Genomic DNA, 19,407 nt, shown 5'->3' on the forward strand with positions numbered 1-19,407 from the left:
TTTAAATTATAATTTATATTTCTTATGTATGGAAGGTACATTCCTTAAGAAAATTCAAACTTCTTTATTATATAATTTGAGCTTGTTTGATATGAATTATTTGGCCTACCATCCAACATCAATTTTTTAATATCATCATCCATTTCAACAACTAAAATATCTTTAAATTTTTCAAAACATAATTGATTGATGATAAAATGATAAATGAAGCTAAATAATCAGAATTCTTTTAAAAACAGTCATAAGATCATGACTTTTTTCAAACAATATAGATTTTTTTTTCAAGTAATTCAAGATCCATCAAGCAAGTTCTAAGCAATTCACCAACATGAATTGATGGGTGAAGCATTACCATTAAATAATAGTATACAATTTATATAAAAAAAAAATCCTAGTAGAATTAATATCATATTGCTTCTTTTTTTACATGAATTTAAGGATCCTTTTTGGTTCTAAGAGGAGGCATGTTGTAGAGAAGAAGACCAATCAAGAGTATTATAATGCCTAACAGGAAGAAGCGGCTCAAACTCGCACCATCTTGAAGGTAAGGTAATGGACGAGACAATATGTAAATCGATATTGGAACTGAAAACATGACAAAAATAACAACGATATATAAAATCAAAATAACAACCTAGTTTGTATGTAGATTGTGCGAGATAGAGAGGAACCTGATGTCATTGATGCAAGAGAAGAAACAACTGCTGAGGAGATCTTTAGGAGATTGAGCAATGATATGTTGAAAGCTATATTGGTAACTATGTAAAGCAAAGGTAATAGAGGAGCTCCATTGCAACCTAATCATCAAATAGAATACTAGTAATCAAAATATAAAAATGCCACGAGAATTCGCAATATTTTGAGGGTTTATTCTCGGGGGTGGCATGCACAACTCCCACTATTATAACCCCTTTTGAAAAAACTTGAGTTATCGTCTAAAATCTATTTATCCTTTCTTGTTACTGGAATAAGATCAAAAGAACTCAGTTAAGAATTTCAACCAAGAACATTCTTCTCACTATATAACCGAAATCACATTGTCAGTCTATTAAGAACTCAATAGACAATTAGAGATAAAATCAATTAGAGTTAATTACTTTTCATTAGAGATAATTATGTTAGTTTGTTTAATTATCTTATCTTAAATCTATACTACTATAAATATGGACAAGATGACATTGATGTAAGTTAACGAAAATAATAAATAACAGAGGTGCAATTAAAGCCCTGTTCTTGACATATTTTTCTCTCAATTTGGTTTAGAATAATGTTTCTTGAGATGGAGAGAAAAAGTTGTTTGAGCTTACCTACTGTATTACCTCCCACATTCAGAAAGCAACCAGCACCATTCATAATATAGGTGGGGAGTTCAGAGAAAGGTATGCCTTTTAAGCTCGACAAAAAAGGCAGGAGGAGGAATACAAAAAGAGCCTGAAAAAGAAATAAAAAATTTATCAGTTTTTTTAGATGATGAAAGTTCTCTAAATTGATTAATTGATTGCCATATGAAACAGAAATGTATTAAGAAAACTTTATTATTATGAGAAAGTAATGCCATATTTTAAAAGGGTCAACTTTTCCATCCGAAAAATAAGAACTCGAGGGAACCTTCAAAATTCACAAGATGTGGGTGGAGAGTCTCCTGTTTTTAGTAACTCAACCCCAAAGACTTTTACGGAATTTTACCCCCACTAAGATCTCCTCTAAGTAGGGTGAGCAAATGGGTAAAAATCGATCAGTTTTACCTGATTCATATTAAGTCCAAATTATATTTATTCAATCCGTAATTCAAACCATTATATTGATTAATACGGATTGAATTTGGATTGGATTAGGTATGGTTTGGATAATCCAATTTAACATTCTTTTTATCTAATTGCTTAATATATATATTTTAATTTTGTTATGTTTGTAATGCTACTTTTCTAATATGTAACGCAATTAATGAAGTGTTTTTAATTCAAATTTCTTAATTGACTAAATAGAAATGTGATGGTTACTGGATATAAAATAAAAAATAAAAACTGGTTGCGGCTTAATTGATCAGAAAAAAAGTAGTGAAAGTCAATTTATTTTGCTGAAATACAATCTAATAAAAAATTGTGGGAAAATATATTTTGTTTGAATAATCCAATCCAATCTCAATCCAAACCGAAATAGCTTAGTTATTCTCTTATAACATTATCCTCCTTTCAGTTCATTCAACTGTGAACGACATCAAACAAAGTTAACAAGGATTCAACTGAAACTCCAAGGAAGGTACAACAACCCTTTAAAATGACACACATCAATTGGTTCTTCAAACCACAAAAAATGTTCAAAAGATGTCCCAGTATAAGCCAACAACTACGAAATTTTGCAGCAGGTGTTTTTTGGAACGATATTTAAGTACTTACATCTCATCCATTTGTTATGCCATAAATTTTTCTTGATTTATTTGATTATCAATTTTATTGGATTCAAGAATCTCTCTATTTTCTATAGTCACATCTTCCTTCTTTGGATTTAAACCATAGAGTTTTGAACTCTTTCATTTATAAAGAAGGCCAAAACTGAAGATTGCCTAATGTCCCACAAAGCTAAAATGTGTTTCATATTTATCAATAGTAAGCTGCTAGCTGAAATAAGTTTGATTACCTGGAAGCCAGAACCAAAAGAATTGACGACAAAGATATCAAGCGACTTTCCCTGCACGGGAGATGCTTGGGAATTAGTCTCTAAGCAAATGAAAAACGCATAAATTCTTAGCAAAAAATTAAAAGCAGAAAAAATTGGGCATACCTTGAGGCGAGATGTTGCATTGACAAATATTGATTCCTGGACATACATATAGTGGTTAAAATAGCAATATAATGGTTTTCATATCATATAAAATTCAGTAATGAATAGCTGATATGATAGAATAAAAAAACTGGAACAATTCTAGACCTTGAGAATAGATGCACCAGCTTGAAAAGAACTTGATGCAACCATTAGGATAGGCCAAACCAACTCAATGCCAGATAACATTTGGCCATCACCACTGTAGGTTTAGTAATTAAAAAAGAATGTTCCAGAGGACTAATATGAGAAGAAAAACAAGGATAATTAGAAAAACAGGAGAAAATTGATTTTTAACAACAAAGGGAAATCGACCTGAAAAAATAGATTGGACAAATATTGGAAACCACAATAGTACATGCAAAAGTAAGTCGAAGTCAAATACAAGAGACCTTTAATGCACAAGCTGTTAAAATTTTGTATTGTTGAATGTTATGCTATAATGAAGCAATTGTCATGCTTCACCCATTCTTGTTTTATCTTTTTTCTTAGTCTAGGAAATTAGCACGACCAAACAGTCATTAAACCCGGCTTCCAACAAATTACATGATTCCATTCACAAACAACCTTATACAATCTATCTAGGTCACCACGACTGAATGTGTTCTAAATGGGAATCAAACCTGTAACATTTGATCTCTTAAGAACTACTCTTGCAACTTGAACTACCTTAGTAGGTTTTAAATCTTTAATGCAATATAAAACGGAACCATTAGAGCATATTTGGTTAATTTTAGTGTAATGAGGGATGATAGAGAGATTGGCAAATATTGTAAAAAAACACATTTTGGTACAAGCTTATTGATGCAACTTCTATCTATGATTTTGTAATTTTGGACTAAAACATATATATGCCAATTTCATTTGAGACAAACTCCTTAAAGTTTCATTAAGAAACGTAAACAAGATATTCAAGAAAATTTCAATAATTGTATTCTTTCATAGGAAAGCATATTGCTAGTTTATGTTTATTCAGATCTTAGATCATATGATTAAGTACTTCTTTATCTAGTCTACGCATTCTTCCTATAAGATTGTATGTTATATTAAGTACAAATATCTAAACATTTAGAGGGGAAGACAAATATACCTTGCAACTGCCACAACTATACCTGCAATTACAAGCAAACACCCAGCAATTTTGTTCCATGAGTATGTTCTCCCTAGAAGAAGGCTAGAGAAGGCCAATTGCCAGACTAGGAATGTCTGCAAGAATAGTTCATATGAAGCATAGCATGTGTATAAGCATGAAGGTTACCAAACAATTGAACATAACCCAAGCAAGACACTGAAGTGGCTCACAAATTAGCTAAATTGAAAAACAAGATGCATTTCTCTGTATATGTAATAAAGAAACAAAATATTTGTATCCTGGATCTCCTCGAGGACCTATGTAGAGGAGAGCATATCTAAATGTTGGTCATGTTCAGGAGCTTATGTTTTTTTAAGTAATATTTTAGACTTTTTTATTTGAATTTAGGGAGCTATCACGACCTCCCACAATCATGGACCCCCACTCTAACATAAAGCGTTCTTAGTAGGAATCGAACCGGAGACCTTTGATCTCTTAGGCAAGACTCTTGTCGTTTGAACTACCCTATTGGGTTAATATGTTGGATTTATAAAAGAGATGATACTATGTATATTTTCATTCAATACAATCAAACACACAAAGTTTGTCTCTTCAATACACCGTTTGTTTTTGTTTGACTCTACATTGTATTATATAAAGAAGGATGGTGATATATAAACAAATAGATTAAACTATGCAAATGGAGTATGCCAAAGAGGGAAAAGAAACTCCTGATTTGCATGAAATATGAACTAGAACCTCACACATTCCATTATAGACTAGAGTTGACACAGAAAATAATAAAAGAGTAATGGGGAAATGTCTCTTACCTAGTACCTTGGAAGCTAGCATTGAATTACAGATAACGGAGTTGAGACGATTGTACATAACTAGCAGTGAGGGATTCTCTAGGGAATGGAATGGATACTTATCTTTTCAAAGTGCATAATTGGATTCTTTCACTCATAATGGCAGATTGAAATCATTACTGTTAACAGGAAGTCTAAAATATCACCATTCAGAAACAAGATTGTTTATTGTTTTGAGTGGCACAATCCTACTGAAAGGGCTAATGGGAAGTCATGGGCTACCACAGACTAACTCTGGATGAAATCAATGACCATGTCCAGAATCGGTTGTCATTTGACAAGTCTGTCTAAGCACATTAGAACACCTCAGATAGAGAGGTATGGAAATGAAAATGGAAATGGAAGCATCAGCATCTTACTTCAGGACTTCAATCACAGTATATTATAATTTTTTATTTACCTGGTTAAGAATAGGAATCGTTGGTCCAGGAAGCATCGCTGTAAAACATGTAAATCATTCAGTAGAAAGGAGAGAAACTAAACTAACTAATGCTTATTTTTATCTATTTGTTGGCCCTGATACTAAAGGTGTTTCAATGTTATTTTTTGTGGTAAAATGAGCATTGAATTCAGTCAGATATCAAAGGTTGTTTTCTTAAGTTAATTAGTTATTCAAACCTTTGGTGAAGAAACATTCAAAAAATACCTCCAGAAGACATCCCAGCAGCAACTCCAAGAGCTTCTAGAATACCAATTATAATAAACGTTCCTTTTGGGATGGACAGCATTTCATCCGTTACAATCCCCTTGCGATATCTTATGTATAAGATTACAAAATAAATCGCCACATACCTGTATATTCCATAATTACAGTATCAAGCAAGATCAAATGAACTACTCTTCATGGAGGTATCAAGTAACAAGAGAGCAAACAAAAGCCTAATTGCAGCATGAGTAGCCATTTTGTTTTCACAATCATCCTAATGTCATCTGAATATGAACATTGCATTTGCATTCCTCAGGACAAGTTTAAACCTAGATAGACTCCATGGACTGATTGATGGTTGTTCATACGTTGTAAACAATAAAAATGACACAGATTTTAACGTGGTTCACCGAGATAAAACTTTACTACGTCCACCGGAGAGAGAAAGTTATTAAGGAGAACACAATAGAGATTACATCATAATAGATTAGGATTATAACACGAGTTTATATAATACTCATTCTCTCTATACCCTAATAGATACAGAATTGAGTAGGGAAACAATACTCTCACTTCAAAGACTTCAGCTTTCTAAAGTATCTGACTTCACCTTTAAATAAGATTCAACTAGTAAACAGTAAACACTAATATCTTAGGAAAGAATCTCCAAAATATTATTCCAATATTTTTCTAGATATTTCTTTTGTGTTAATCTTATTTTCTTAAATCAAGATTATACACTATTGAAGCACATTTTATCTATGATCGATACATCAATTTCAATTAATATATTCTCATGAACAAGCCAGAAGTAGTTTAATTATTGAGCACAGCCAGAAAGACCTACATTACCCGAACGTATTGAGTTGAGCCAGGAAGAACGGATACTGCTTCAATGGTACAAGCGCGAGCTTATAGAGTACGCGGTTCGCGACAGCTAACATAACGGTAATAGAGGAGCAAACTATGACGAGTTTTATGTTCAAAGAGGCTTCTCCTGAACTTGTTGACGAAGAACGGATGCTGAATTTCTGGTTCGTGTGCGAAGAGGACTTATTGATGTCCTTCAGCAAGAGAATTCGATTCTTGAGACCATTATTGAACAGAGAAGGAGAAAGATGAAAGGAACGGTGTCTGGATCTCGGGTGTAATGACATTGTTGAGAGAATTGGTAGAGAAGGAGCATTGATGTGGAAGTTGGAGCAAACGGCGTAACTTGCCGGAAGAGATGAACATCCCATCGGACTGATCGGAGAGATTGATACAGAGGAATATTTATTTTTATTTTATTTTTATTTTTATTTTGGAAAGAGAGGCATTTGGGAATTGAGTGACGCCTGGAACTTGGAACTGGTAAGGATGAATAGAGGCCTTGTTTGATCTTTGGATTTTTTGGGTTTTTTTTTAAAATATTTTTAGTTAAAACTCAACTATTAATTCATTCATTTAATTATTCTTTTTATCTATTAAAATATTAAAAATACATTTTATTTAATTATTTAAAATTAATTTATCATTCAATTTAAAGAAAAAAAAATTAAAGAATACTTTTATCTTTAAATCATAAAAAAACTAACTTTTTTTTAAAAGAAAAAACTTAGATAAACAAAAAAAAATACAAAGATCAGCTCTAACACCTGTATTTGCAGTCTGGTTTATTGGATTATAAATGATTTAAAAGAAAGCTTGATAAATAAATAGAAAGAATGATGGTGAGAGCATATTTATGAGAATGATATATTCAATAATATCTAATAATTCTTATTATATCTATCCGGGTTAAGTGGTTCGGTTTGGTCAGTTTTTTATCGAAAAAATCATTTTAATGTTGATATTGATTTTTTAAAATTTTTACTCGTCGGTTGACGGTTAAATGTCGGTTCGATTTGATCGGTTATAAAATCGATTCGGTGAATTTATCAGTTTAATCGGTGAAAAATAACAAATATAAATTATAATAAACTTAAAATTGAAAAATTAATTGAGTCTTATAAACTTTTTTAATAAATTAGATAATAAAAATAACTATTTAATTTTTAAAAAATATATTATAATATTAATTAAATAAAAATAAGCGTAAAAGAAAAAGAAACATCAAATATACAAAATAATAAACATGTGTGCGCCTAAATTTGAAGAAAATAAAAACAGGTTCATCTTTTACCACTAGGCTAGGAGAAGATAAGTTTAAAAATATATCAAAATATATATATATATATATATATATATATATATATATATTAAATCATTGATTTTTATTATATAAGTCGTCAACCGAACCGACCAAGATCGGTATAGAAATTATGAACCAGTCAGAACTCGGTTCGTTTTTTATCGATTCGTTAAATTTTTTTATTTTGCTTACACTCCTAATATTAATATTGTTTGGTTGGGTGAAAGAGAATTATTATCTTTATTAATGGCGTTTGCTTTGCTTATAATTTATAAATTATAATGTGTTCATTTGAATGAAGTTAATTTATATCATTGTTAATTTATATCGCATAGTAAAAGTTCAGTAAAATACATCAATAAAATTCCAGTCAGACTATATTTCAACTTTGCAACTAGTATATCAAATGTTCTTTCTTTTATCTCCCTAAATGTACCAAAGGTATTGAAAATACCTAATTACAATATTAAAGCTAGAATTTAACCTAAATACTATCAAATGTTATTTTTTTCAAAATAAATTATGCACCAAAGAACAAAGAAAACTAACATAAATAAAAAATGTCATACATAATTCACGAATGATGAACAAACACAAGCACATATAACCGTCTCAAACGTCTTAGCAACGTGAACATAACTTTCACTTTCATAAGTCCTTATAGCGACCATATTTATTTGAAATATATACCATGTTAATTAATTCATAAATAACATCATTGTAGGCATAAAAATTTGACTTATCATAATTTTCAAATAATATTATTATTTTATAATAATATTAAAATAATATTTTAAATTTTTAAATTCGAAATAACCCAAAAAGAATTAAAAATAAAATTAGAGTTAATTATTATGATAATTAAACATTAATTAAGAAAATAAAATAAAAATCTAAAAATAATTTAAGGTTAAAATATTGTATTTATTTTACCCAAATTAAACCCAAGAAAGGATTGAAATATATATATATATATATATATATATATATATATATATATATATATATATAATGATGCTTAATTTTTAAAGTGTCTGGATTGCCGGGTCGATAGTTGTGGCTAATTTGGATACTTGGGTCGGATTGTGGGTTGACCCGCCTTAAATTTAAAAAATAAAATAAAAAATGCTAGAGGTATGTTTCGAACTTGCAACCTAACAAAAACAAGTACAACCTTTTACCAACTAGGCTACTAAGACTTTATATTTTAAATTCAACATCAAATTTGATTAACGCGAAACGTTTTAACATTAATATAAATTCAATTTTTAACTAACTAATATATATATATATATAATGATGTTGAGTAAATAGATATTTGAGTCGGATTGTGGGCGGACCTACCCATAAACTTAAAACGGTTAAAAATAAAATTAAAAATGTTATCCTTAATTTTTTTTCACGGTTTTTATATTATTAATCGTGCAAATGCACGGGTTAAATGCTAGTTATTTAATTATGATTTTAAACATAAATTTTTATAGTTTAAAACAATTAAATAAAGAAAAATGATACATAGTGCGACTTAGGACAACGAATGGCCCAACGATGCCTACGTGGAGCGACATTGTGGATTTTTTTTAGAATAATAGGGCAACTTCCTCAAAAAGAGGCACTCTCCATCAAGCTCGCCAATTTTCATCATCGTAGATCTGCTCCCTTTTCTCCATCAGCAAGTTTCGTTTTCTCCGTCGACCGCAAACTCCATGCTCTATTCTGGTTTCTCCGTCGTCGGAAAGCTCTGTGCTTCGTTCCACGCTTAAACCATTTAAAACATTTGAAGCTTCGTTTTCTCCATCGCAAACGAAAGTAAGCTCCATTTCACCGTCTGAAGCATCTGAATCTATATTTTTCATGGAGTAGAGATAGAAGAGAAGAGATCGGAAACCATCTCTAGTGAAGCAAATGTCCAGTACTTGTCTTTTGGTCGTGTTATCCATTTTCATGCTATTCTTACTTGTTTCTTCTTCGTTCTCACTTCCTCTATGTACAAATTCAAGTAAGTTTTCTTTATTCTTAGATTATGAATCATGAGATGTGTTAAAAAAGCATGTTTTTCTTCTCCTTGAAGCTGCCCCTTTTACGCCAAATGTTTCTCTAACATTCTGTCCCTACAATGGCACCATCTGTTGTGATGGCAACGGCGCCGGTGATTTACTCTTGAAGAACCAATTCGAATCAATGAACATCTCCGATCCCGCCTGTGCTTCTCTCCTTAGATCATCCATATGTTCTGTAAGATGATTAAGATACCCTGTTTTTTTGTTTTTCAAATTCATAACCAAAAAAGAAATCTTTATATGACTTTAACTTGTATTATTCAGAAATGTGATCCGTTTTCAGCATAGCCGTTCAGAGTGAAATCTAACCCGCGAATGGTGGAAATGGGGAAAGCATCAGACCGCTGTGAAGTTTATGATGATGAAGAAGATGAATCTTACGAAAAATGGCAGATGCGTTGGAGAAGTAGGTGACCTTCGAGTTATGTAGGCATCGATGACATGCAGTTGCAGAAGAAGAGATGATGAGGATGAAGAAGAAGAAAGTAAAAAAGTATAAGAATCCTGATTTTTAGTGAGAGGGAAGGAAGCAGAATGAACACGGAATGAAAGCTGCTAGGGTTTTTAGTTTTTTTTTTCACGCTGTCATCCACGTAACTCCACGTAGGCATCGTTGGGCCAGTCGTTGTCCCCAAATCGCGCTTTGTATCATTCCTCTTAAATAAATACCCCAAAATTTTTCAAAATACCCAATAATGAATATAATTTTTATTATGTTTCTAAAAATATTTTTTGTGGAATTTTTTATGAAGAAAAAAGCAAGAAAGGGTTAAAAATCGTTTTCAAACAACCATTTTATTAAAAATATAAACTGATAATTTGGTGTAGTCTAAATTATGTTTAATTGTTACAGCCAGGATATCAGCCTTCGAATCAACGCTAGATTTTCATCTAGCGCCCAGGAATCAGCCACCCTTTCCTATTGTACGGAACACGCGCATGTCTAGTCCACACAAGATCGACATACGGGTCGCTAACCCCGTTAGCCCGATCGCCCAAATGCGGACGAAGATCCAACAGAACGCCTAACGACACGTTCATTAAATCAAAACGACATCGTTTTAGACGTATTCTTCGGCCGATGCAGGGAGCTCGCTGGAATCGCGACGTTCTATGGCGATTCTTCTAGAAGCTCTAGCTTCTTCATCTCTTGATTTTATCCTTTGATTTTTTTTCACCCAAGTGATCACCTTATCCTCGCCTTCAATAACCCTATACCTATGATCGACACCTTAGCCTAGAACTAGGCTGCCATGAATATGATAGAATTAGGGATAGAACTTCAAATCGACGAATTGAAGTTGAATTTGATCACCTCGATCGACCTAGATGGGATACAAATACTCCCCAACTATCCTTCTACCAAGTCATCAAACAAACATCACATATTACACATTGAATCAAATATTTAAAGATTCCGGCCAAACTAGGTTTTGTGAAAACCATCTCTAGCGATCAAAACTTTGATCTAAGCTCTAGAAAAGCTTATAATACATCCTTGGAGTGTTCTCCAATCGATATTAAGCATCCATAACCTTTGTAAATTGATTTGTGATTGAAAATTAGATTTTTCTAAGTTTGATCTGTTTGACCTGTTCTAGGGTTCAATTGTATGATTTCTTTATTTAGAATCAAGCCCAAGCTGTTATATGAATTTTCTATTGAAAGAGATTTGATCAAATAAACCTTAATCTCAAAAAACAAAAATTTGAATTCCAGCCTCCCGAACTTAGGACCGAGCTTTCCAGGTCCATGGACCCATGCTCCCAACCCCGATCCAGACCTCCTTAGTCTAGACCGAGCTCGTCCGAGCCCAAATTGGTGGACCCAAGCCCTAGTACTCCGGTTCTAAGACCTATTTGGTTCCACTTTTCAAAATCCTAAAACATTTTTATATTTTTAGAACGTCAATCAATTTTCAAATAATCCTAAAAGGTCAGAAAATGATATTTAAATATTTTCGAGATATTTCCTAAACAAATATTTTGGCCAAGGCCCCATTTAAAATTTATTTTTAAATTATAACACTCTTTTTCTAATATTTTTCAAGGTTTTACTCAATTTTATATAACGCACTCAGGTACGCCCTTTTAATTAATTTTGTATAATTATTTACGTAATTTAAAAATATCCTTATTTAGGACCCCAAACTACTAATTAAAAAAATAAATTTTATAAGTAAATCTTATCATAGCCAGACTTTGTTTTAATAAAATAAAACCGTCATTTGACAGACACATAGGACATAATGCGAAAACCCTTTCTCGAGCGTAACCAAAAATCGAACCCTTTATAGAGACTCTAGTATAAAATGCGTTTATACACGTACCCTTTTAATGATTTTTCTAAAATCATTTGACGACTCTATTTTTAAATAAATAATCTTTTAAATTAATTATGTTTAATTAATTTAAACTAGATTTTCACCAAATTGTTATTTGGTCCCCAAATCATTAAAATTTGAATAAAGTTAATTGTTTTTATAATTAATTTCTAAAAGCTCCCAGATATTTTCAAAAAACCTTTTAAAATAATATTTTATTTTAAAATAAAAATTGTTCGATACGCAAACCAATGTTAAAACGCATCGAACCTTGAGGCGCCCTATGACATTCCCTGTATTGCCATGTGTCATCCAGACATGTGCTAAGGTACTCTTGGGGCCACAATCATGCATTTTTGCAGCACTTAAAGATTCATATTTAGATTTAGCAATCAAAGCATTTGTAAAACTAGTAATATAGACATTCATTTTTCACTCCCTAATTTTATAGTTTATATTTTTTTTAATAAATCATGAGATCTATTATTATATAAAATTCATATACGGATTTATTGCACGAATTAATAAATAAATATTTTTGGAGACATCACTGTGTCGATCGGACTCTAAAAATAATTAATTTTGGACAATAAAATAAATGACAAGGTAGTAAATAAGTTAGATTTGAATAATTTAATCTATTATTAATATATATATATATATATTATTTCCTTAAACAAATAATTAGTTTTGGAGACATTGTCGTGTCTATCAGGCTCCAAAAATAATAAATTTCGGACTAGAAAACTAACCACACATAGCCAACGATTGAAGATTTTGGCCATGTCCTAGTTTTTGATTGAGAAAACTGGTCATGGCCTCTTTTTTGACCGAGTTTTGGAGAGGAGACCGAGATAACTAGCCAAACTAAATTTTCGACCCAAAAAACTAGATAGACTAGCCATCTGAGCGTGTTTTCAACCACGCTTGGCATCTAATCGTATTTTTGTAGCCATGAACTAGTTTTCGACCGAGAAAACTAGTCATTGCTCGTTTCAACCGAGAATCAACATAGTGACTGATTTTTGCCTAGTCGGCCTTCTAAACCCGGTCGGGTATCTAGTTTAATTCATAGGGCATGCTTGCTTGTGTTTTGGTGTTTTATCTTATTTACTACTTTAATTAATTATTAAAAATATAAAAAAATATAAAATGCATAAAAAATATTATTTTTAACCAAAATAAAAAATAATTTTCTAGTAAGGGCCAATTTGGCTTAAAATTTAACATTATATCAACTTTCATGAGGTATAACTTCTTCAATATTTGACCAAAAAATATGAAGTTGATTTATTTGCACTCACAAATCTTTTTTTAAATCCTGATATCGACTCCATATATTTTTCAACTATTTTAACGTTTTTATCATTTTGTGACATACCTGTATGCTTGTTTGTAGTATTAAATAAATGCTTATACATGCTCATATGAACTATATTTTATTTTTGCATTTTCCACGATAAAATTCGGTATCCATGATTTTTATTCCATTCTGGCCTTTATCCCATGATACTTTTTTTTATGTATATTTGTATATTTTCATAGATGGTTGTATATTTTGTTTATATATATATTGCTCGTCACAAGAGACATATGGATGTAATCCATTTGTTACATCCATTTGTTAATGTATTACAGAATTAGCCCATGTAGAAATCACTAATATCACTAAGATTAACACAGTAGGACAATGTTTAAAATCAAATATAAAGTAAAGTATAAAAATATATTCTAAAAAGGCCAAAATCGTAATAGTAAAGACCGTCTAACTAGATAGACGTATGGGACATAACGCCGATGTAATTTTCCACACGTAACCAAGCACCGATCACCAAACCCACTTTATAGAATCTCTAACTATTGGTGTCTTTAACCAAATATACTTTTCCTAATTTTGCGAAAAAAATAAAGTGACAAGTCTTTGTCGTAAGATTATTCTTAAATCGAAAAAACTAAAAAAGGAGACTTATGTCAAATCTATCATTTATTTTTAATCTTGGATGGTATTTGACAAAAATGTTAGTTAAGGGATTTTCAATTTTATTATTGTACGAGAATTTTGATTTCAATTTAATTTTTTTATTAAAAAATCTCTTAAGCGACACAACCTAGGAAAACTAAGTTGTTTTTATCGTGTGCAAGTATAGTGTGATGCCATTTGATCACAAATAAACTCAAATTTGGAACTAAAGTTGATCAACCTTGAGTCAATCATTTGTTGAAGGGTTTCTAAATATTTTCTTATGAAATCTTTCCATTCTCGGTAAAAGTTTTTTTTCATTTCTTGAATGATTTGTTATTTGATAAAGTTGTACGTGAGCCTTGTGAGTGATAGACAACAAAAAGTCCATCTTCACCGTTCGATGAAGAACTCACAATCACACTCTTCTATCAACTATGATCCATGCTTATGTCAGTTTTATCTTCAACTTAGAGTCACGTCGTTCTATCTTTACCCCGCACTATGACTAGTTTGCACAAATATGAGCAAACCCATGGCATTGGGGTGAGTCTATACAAAAGAAAATTATATAACATTCAGAATATGTAAAGATAAATAGAAAGAATTACCAAAGTAAATGCTCAATAAATAATCGATGAGAGTTTAGAACGATATGCTCATACCACTATTTTCACATTTAATCATATGCTCAATCTCATCACTCACAACTATTTCACATACAATTCTTCGAAATGGGATTGTATTTGTCTCTAAGATTTTTTATTTTTTATTCAATGTGAGTAGTGACTTCTTTATTGAAATTGAGAATCTTACGCATTAACATCTTACGTAGTTGACCCATTTAATTGTTCTTAAATTCATAGTATATTTTCCATAATGGATTACAAGATAACTCTTAGAGGGCATCAATTAAAGCCTCAACCTCATCAAACCAAGTTAGGACATGATCACATAGTCATGTAATGCAACGTTGACCTCATCCAACGGATGAAAATCAGCTGCGTCGCCTGATGTAACGGAAGCTAGGCGCTTTCGCATAAAACTAAATTAGTTAACACTTAGGCCAATGTCGTTAGCCTAAACGCGGATGGAACGCTAGATGCTGATGGAACACTAAGGAACGCCTCACCCAAAAGCGTGTTCACACTTTCACTCGAACTTGTCTTCTTCCTCGCGACGAATAAGATACACATCCACAACCATCTTTGATTTTTCAATGATTGAACTTTGCGAATACTCAACCAAATTGGTTGATTCAAAAGCTAAAATAATTACCTTAACCTAGTGATCATTTCACCCACGATCATATGACCAATTATGGCATAAATGGATGAAGTTGATCGAAAATAAACAAAAGTCATTAATGACTTTTTGTTTCAAATTCGATTAACTTATTCCCTCAACCAACCTTAGCAGCCTATAAGTAGGATCTCATGCACAAGATGAAGGTAAGGATCAGAATCACAAGCATCCAATCTAACTTCTACAAAATTCGCCATAATTTTTTTTATGTAAAGCTCTAAGGCTCGTTTCTAAATCATCACAAAGATTTCTAAAGAGTTCAGGAGTGTTCTCCAACTCACAAACGATTCAAATATGATTTGACCATTTCCTATCGAATGATGTCTCAAGAAATGAAGTTCCTTATGTCCTTGGATCAATGAATGGAGTTGTGTGGTGAAATCCCAAAGTCTACACATGTGTTCTTGATGTCTGACCGAGAAATCCTATTCTAACTTAGTTTTCGACCGAGAAAACTAATTAGGCCCTACATTCGACCGAGCAAATTCACACCTAACCGAGAAATCATACCCTAACTTGATTTTCGACCAAGAAAACCATCTGACCTTATGTCTGACCAAAGAATTCCACAAGGCGACCGAGAATTCCTTTTGCGTTGACTGGGTGCCCAAACCCACTAACCCCGAGTCGAATCCAAACAATTAGAAGCCCTAAACTATTTTTCAAAAATCTGTAAAATAGAAAACGATACTGAAATATTTTTAGAATATTTTTATAAAAAAAATATATCCCATAATAAGTCCCATTCTTCTACCCTTTCCCGGGAGTCGATGACTGTTCATAGCTATTACCTTGACACCAAAGAATAGTTCGAAGGTCTTATCTAGTATTCAGAGTTTGCCTCGATTTGGTACCGCTCTCGCGGCCCGTACCGAAACAGTGCTTTACCCCTAGATGTCCAGTCAACTACTGCGCCTCAACGCATTTCGGGGAGAACCTCCTACAACTATTTCTACTACTAATGTAATGGACTTTTTACTGACCGAATCTTAAATTAATTGATTGAATTCACTTTTATATTTGAATTTTCTAGCAGCGAGAGGGCACTTGGTATAGAAATGCGGCTCGAGGGCCTTTATTTCCACAGGAGGGAGAAGTCCTTACTTAGCATCACGTGCGAACCTAACCGTAGCGGGCATCGAGACCCTGAACATTTTGTTCAAAACAAAACGTGAATAGAAACGACAGCCTTCTTAGTATCTGATCAGGCTTTGGTCGAGTTTTCATTTCTATCTAGTACCAACACACTGGATGGTAAGAAAAGATCTCTTGCAGTAAGGTTGGCTAGAAATTTCTTGTAAAAACACTAGCCCTGCTGAGTTTATAATGAGCATATTTTTTGATTCTATGCAGTCTTATTATGCACATAAAGGAGGATCCAAAAAGAGATGCGGCTATATTGAAAAGACAATTATCTCATTTGCAAACATATCTGGGCGGGATTAAATATATGACAGGTTTACCCGATATCGTAATCATTTTTGATCAGCACGAGGAATCTACGGCTCTTCACTTCACAATAACTCGGGATTTGATCCCATAGAGATGATAAACCTTTCGCCTAGAAATTCAATGGATGAATTACCTCTCGATGATATTAACGAACGTGTGTTTGAATTTATTTTTAAATTATAATACCCTAAACGAATATTTTCCAGGTACTTTCCTTTACAATTATTAACATCAATAGCAAGGTTAGCATTTAAATATTATTCTATAATTTTAAAATGCGAAATAAATAATACATGTCTAGTATTTGAAGAATAATTGGTTTAAATAAAATATAATAAAACCAAATTTTCAAAAAATTACCAAATATCGAACTAAATAAAATCTCTAATAAATTAGGTTTATACACGTATACAAATATTATATTGATTTTAAAATCAAAATTAATTGACAACTATATTCAAATAAATAATTTTTTAAATTAATTATTTTAAATTAATTTAAAATAAAGATTTTTCTTAATCAAATTATAATTTGATTATTTTAAATTTAAATATTATTTAAATTTATCATAAATTTAATTATTTATATAATTAATTTTGAAATACCAAATAACATATTTGTATGAATCTTTAAATAATATTTAAAATAAAAAATTCCCAACACACAAATCGAGACCAACACAATTTAAGATTTCCTAAAATAAGGGATTTTTGGGCGTTACAGGATGGAAGGAAGATTCGTTAGTTGTTACTTCGTTGCAAATCGAATCCAAATTAGAGAGGATATCGTTGTTCTTGGATTCTAAAATTTTTAATTCAATTATATTTTTTTAAATTTTTTTTAACATGGTATCATAATAGTTTTAATCTTGGAGACAATTTCTCTGTTAAAATCTTAAATAACAATATTACATTTTCATTCACTTCTTCTTCAAGCTATATAGAAAGATTTTTTTCTATCGCCGAAAAAGGGTTTTGTTCGACATGATTCGTCAAGACAAAAAAATGCTAAATTGACTTATTTAAAAAAAATTAATACAAAAAAGAATGTAGGAATTTAACATAATACCCCCACTATCATGACTTTCACTTTCATTTAAGACGTAGAAAAAAAACTAAAACTAAAGCTGCAAACGTTAAAAATTGCCATTAAAAAAGAAAAGACATTCTATGGTGGTTGATGCAGATGAAATTCAGCTGTCTAGAGTTAAAAAAAAAAAAAGTTTGTTGAATTGAATTTGCTAAAATTAAATGACTAGGATACATTAATAAGCGGGAGAAAAGAAGAAATTTGTAGATGGATATTTTTCCTCCCTGTTATTACTAGGATAAAAAAGAAGCTAATCAAAAGTTCTGAAAAATATAGAAAGATATATAATGGGATAATAAAAAGTCTAAAAATATAAAAAGCCTAAAAATGTGAAAAATTTAGAAATATAAAATGATTTTAAAATATAAAATAAAAAACTTATTCCCATTATGTATATTTAATTGTTTTTGTTTAATAAACATTAAATATAACCAACTAAGATAAAACATTAAAGTATGTTCTCATAACCTTGCAAATAAGAACACATTTATTTTATTTGACTATGGTATTTCAAATTTCAATATAATATAAAATTTGCAAATAAGAACAAATTAATTTATTTGACTAAGGTGTAACGTTTTGTTTTTAGTATAGACATTAATATCAACCATCAATTTTTTGTGGTTTATATTAATTTCAGTTACATCACATTTATTCTACAGTTAATACTTATTAGGTTAGGTGTTTTATGTTTTTTTTTTTTTCTGAATTTAGATAGATGTAATCCTTTTCATTTTGCTGTAATCTTTTCATCTTCATATTTGACAATAAGAAATCTCTCTTCATCTATTTTTCCACACTTCATTGTTCATCACTTTCTTACATTCCGCACAATAATTGGTATCAGAGCAGGTTAGATCCGATCAGATTATCACTATTTGTTTTCTGGCAAGAAGATGTCTTCAATGAATCTGAAAATCGAAAAATTCACAGGGCAAAACAGTTTTGGTCTATGGAAGATCAAAATGCGAGCATTGCTTAAATAACAAGGCGTCTAGGCACCATTGTTGAAGGAAAATGCGAAGATAGTTGCAGATCCTGCAAAGGAGTCTACCTCTGGTAAAATCACTACTAAGTTTGAGGTCTTGGAACAGAAGGCACACTCAACGATTTTACTCTGTCTAGCTAATGAAGTGATTACTGAGGTATCAGATAAAGATACTGCAATCGGTTTGTGGTTGAAGTTAGAGATTTGTACATGACAAAGTCACTAACTAACAAGTTGTTATTGAAGAAACATTTGTTCAGTCTTCGTATGCTTGAAGGTAAGTCTCTTCGTGAACATCTTGATAAGTTAAACACTATATTACTTGAATTGAGAAATATAGATGTTAAGATCAAAGATGAAGATGTTGCATTAATTCTGTTGGTATCTTTACCCAACTCGTTTGAAAATTTTGTTCAATTGTTCGTTGTGGGTAAAAACTTTGTAACTTTAGAGGAAGTTCGGTCAGCGCTTCATACTAGAGAACTGCGTCATAAGGCGAGCGGTGAAATTGTAGACATTCAAGCATCTGGGTTGCTACAGTCAACTACAAAGGGTCTAGAAAGAAGAAGGATAAAAAATACAAAGTTAAGAGCCCTAATGCTAAAGACATCTACAATTAATGTAAAGAACCTAGTTATTGGAAGAATAAT

General features: G+C 31.4%; 2 protein-coding genes across 3 annotated transcripts; one reads left to right on the forward strand and one right to left on the reverse strand.

Moving 5' to 3' along the window:
• Positions 1 to 316: 316 nt before the first annotated feature.
• LOC124928169 (protein CLT2, chloroplastic) lies at positions 317 to 6,745 on the reverse strand. 2 transcript variants are annotated; one of them, XM_047468695.1, is made up of 10 exons: positions 6,260 to 6,745; positions 5,408 to 5,553; positions 5,162 to 5,199; positions 3,911 to 4,026; positions 2,929 to 3,022; positions 2,782 to 2,817; positions 2,638 to 2,688; positions 1,308 to 1,431; positions 672 to 797; positions 317 to 585 (listed from the first exon to the last, which is right to left on the reverse strand). In XM_047468695.1, exons 1-10 carry the CDS (start codon positions 6,646 to 6,648, stop codon positions 434 to 436), a joined length of 1,272 nt encoding a protein of 423 aa, XP_047324651.1. In that variant the 5' UTR covers positions 6,649 to 6,745; the 3' UTR covers positions 317 to 433. The 2 variants fall into 2 exon arrangements, with proteins under 2 accessions (XP_047324651.1, XP_047324652.1); XM_047468696.1 differs by having other exon boundaries at positions 6,255 to 6,388.
• Positions 6,746 to 9,294: 2,549 nt separating this feature from the next.
• Positions 9,295 to 10,243, forward strand: LOC124923958 (HIPL1 protein-like). Its single transcript, XM_047463969.1, has 3 exons — positions 9,295 to 9,579; positions 9,652 to 9,815; positions 9,905 to 10,243. Exons 1-3 carry the CDS (start codon positions 9,486 to 9,488, stop codon positions 9,926 to 9,928), a joined length of 282 nt encoding a protein of 93 aa, XP_047319925.1. The 5' UTR covers positions 9,295 to 9,485; the 3' UTR covers positions 9,929 to 10,243.
• The last annotated feature ends 9,164 nt before the right edge of the window (positions 10,244 to 19,407 follow it).

Source organism: Impatiens glandulifera, chromosome 2 (genome assembly GCF_907164915.1).
Source record: "Impatiens glandulifera chromosome 2, dImpGla2.1, whole genome shotgun sequence".
Lineage (NCBI taxonomy): Eukaryota > Viridiplantae > Streptophyta > Magnoliopsida > Ericales > Balsaminaceae > Impatiens > Impatiens glandulifera.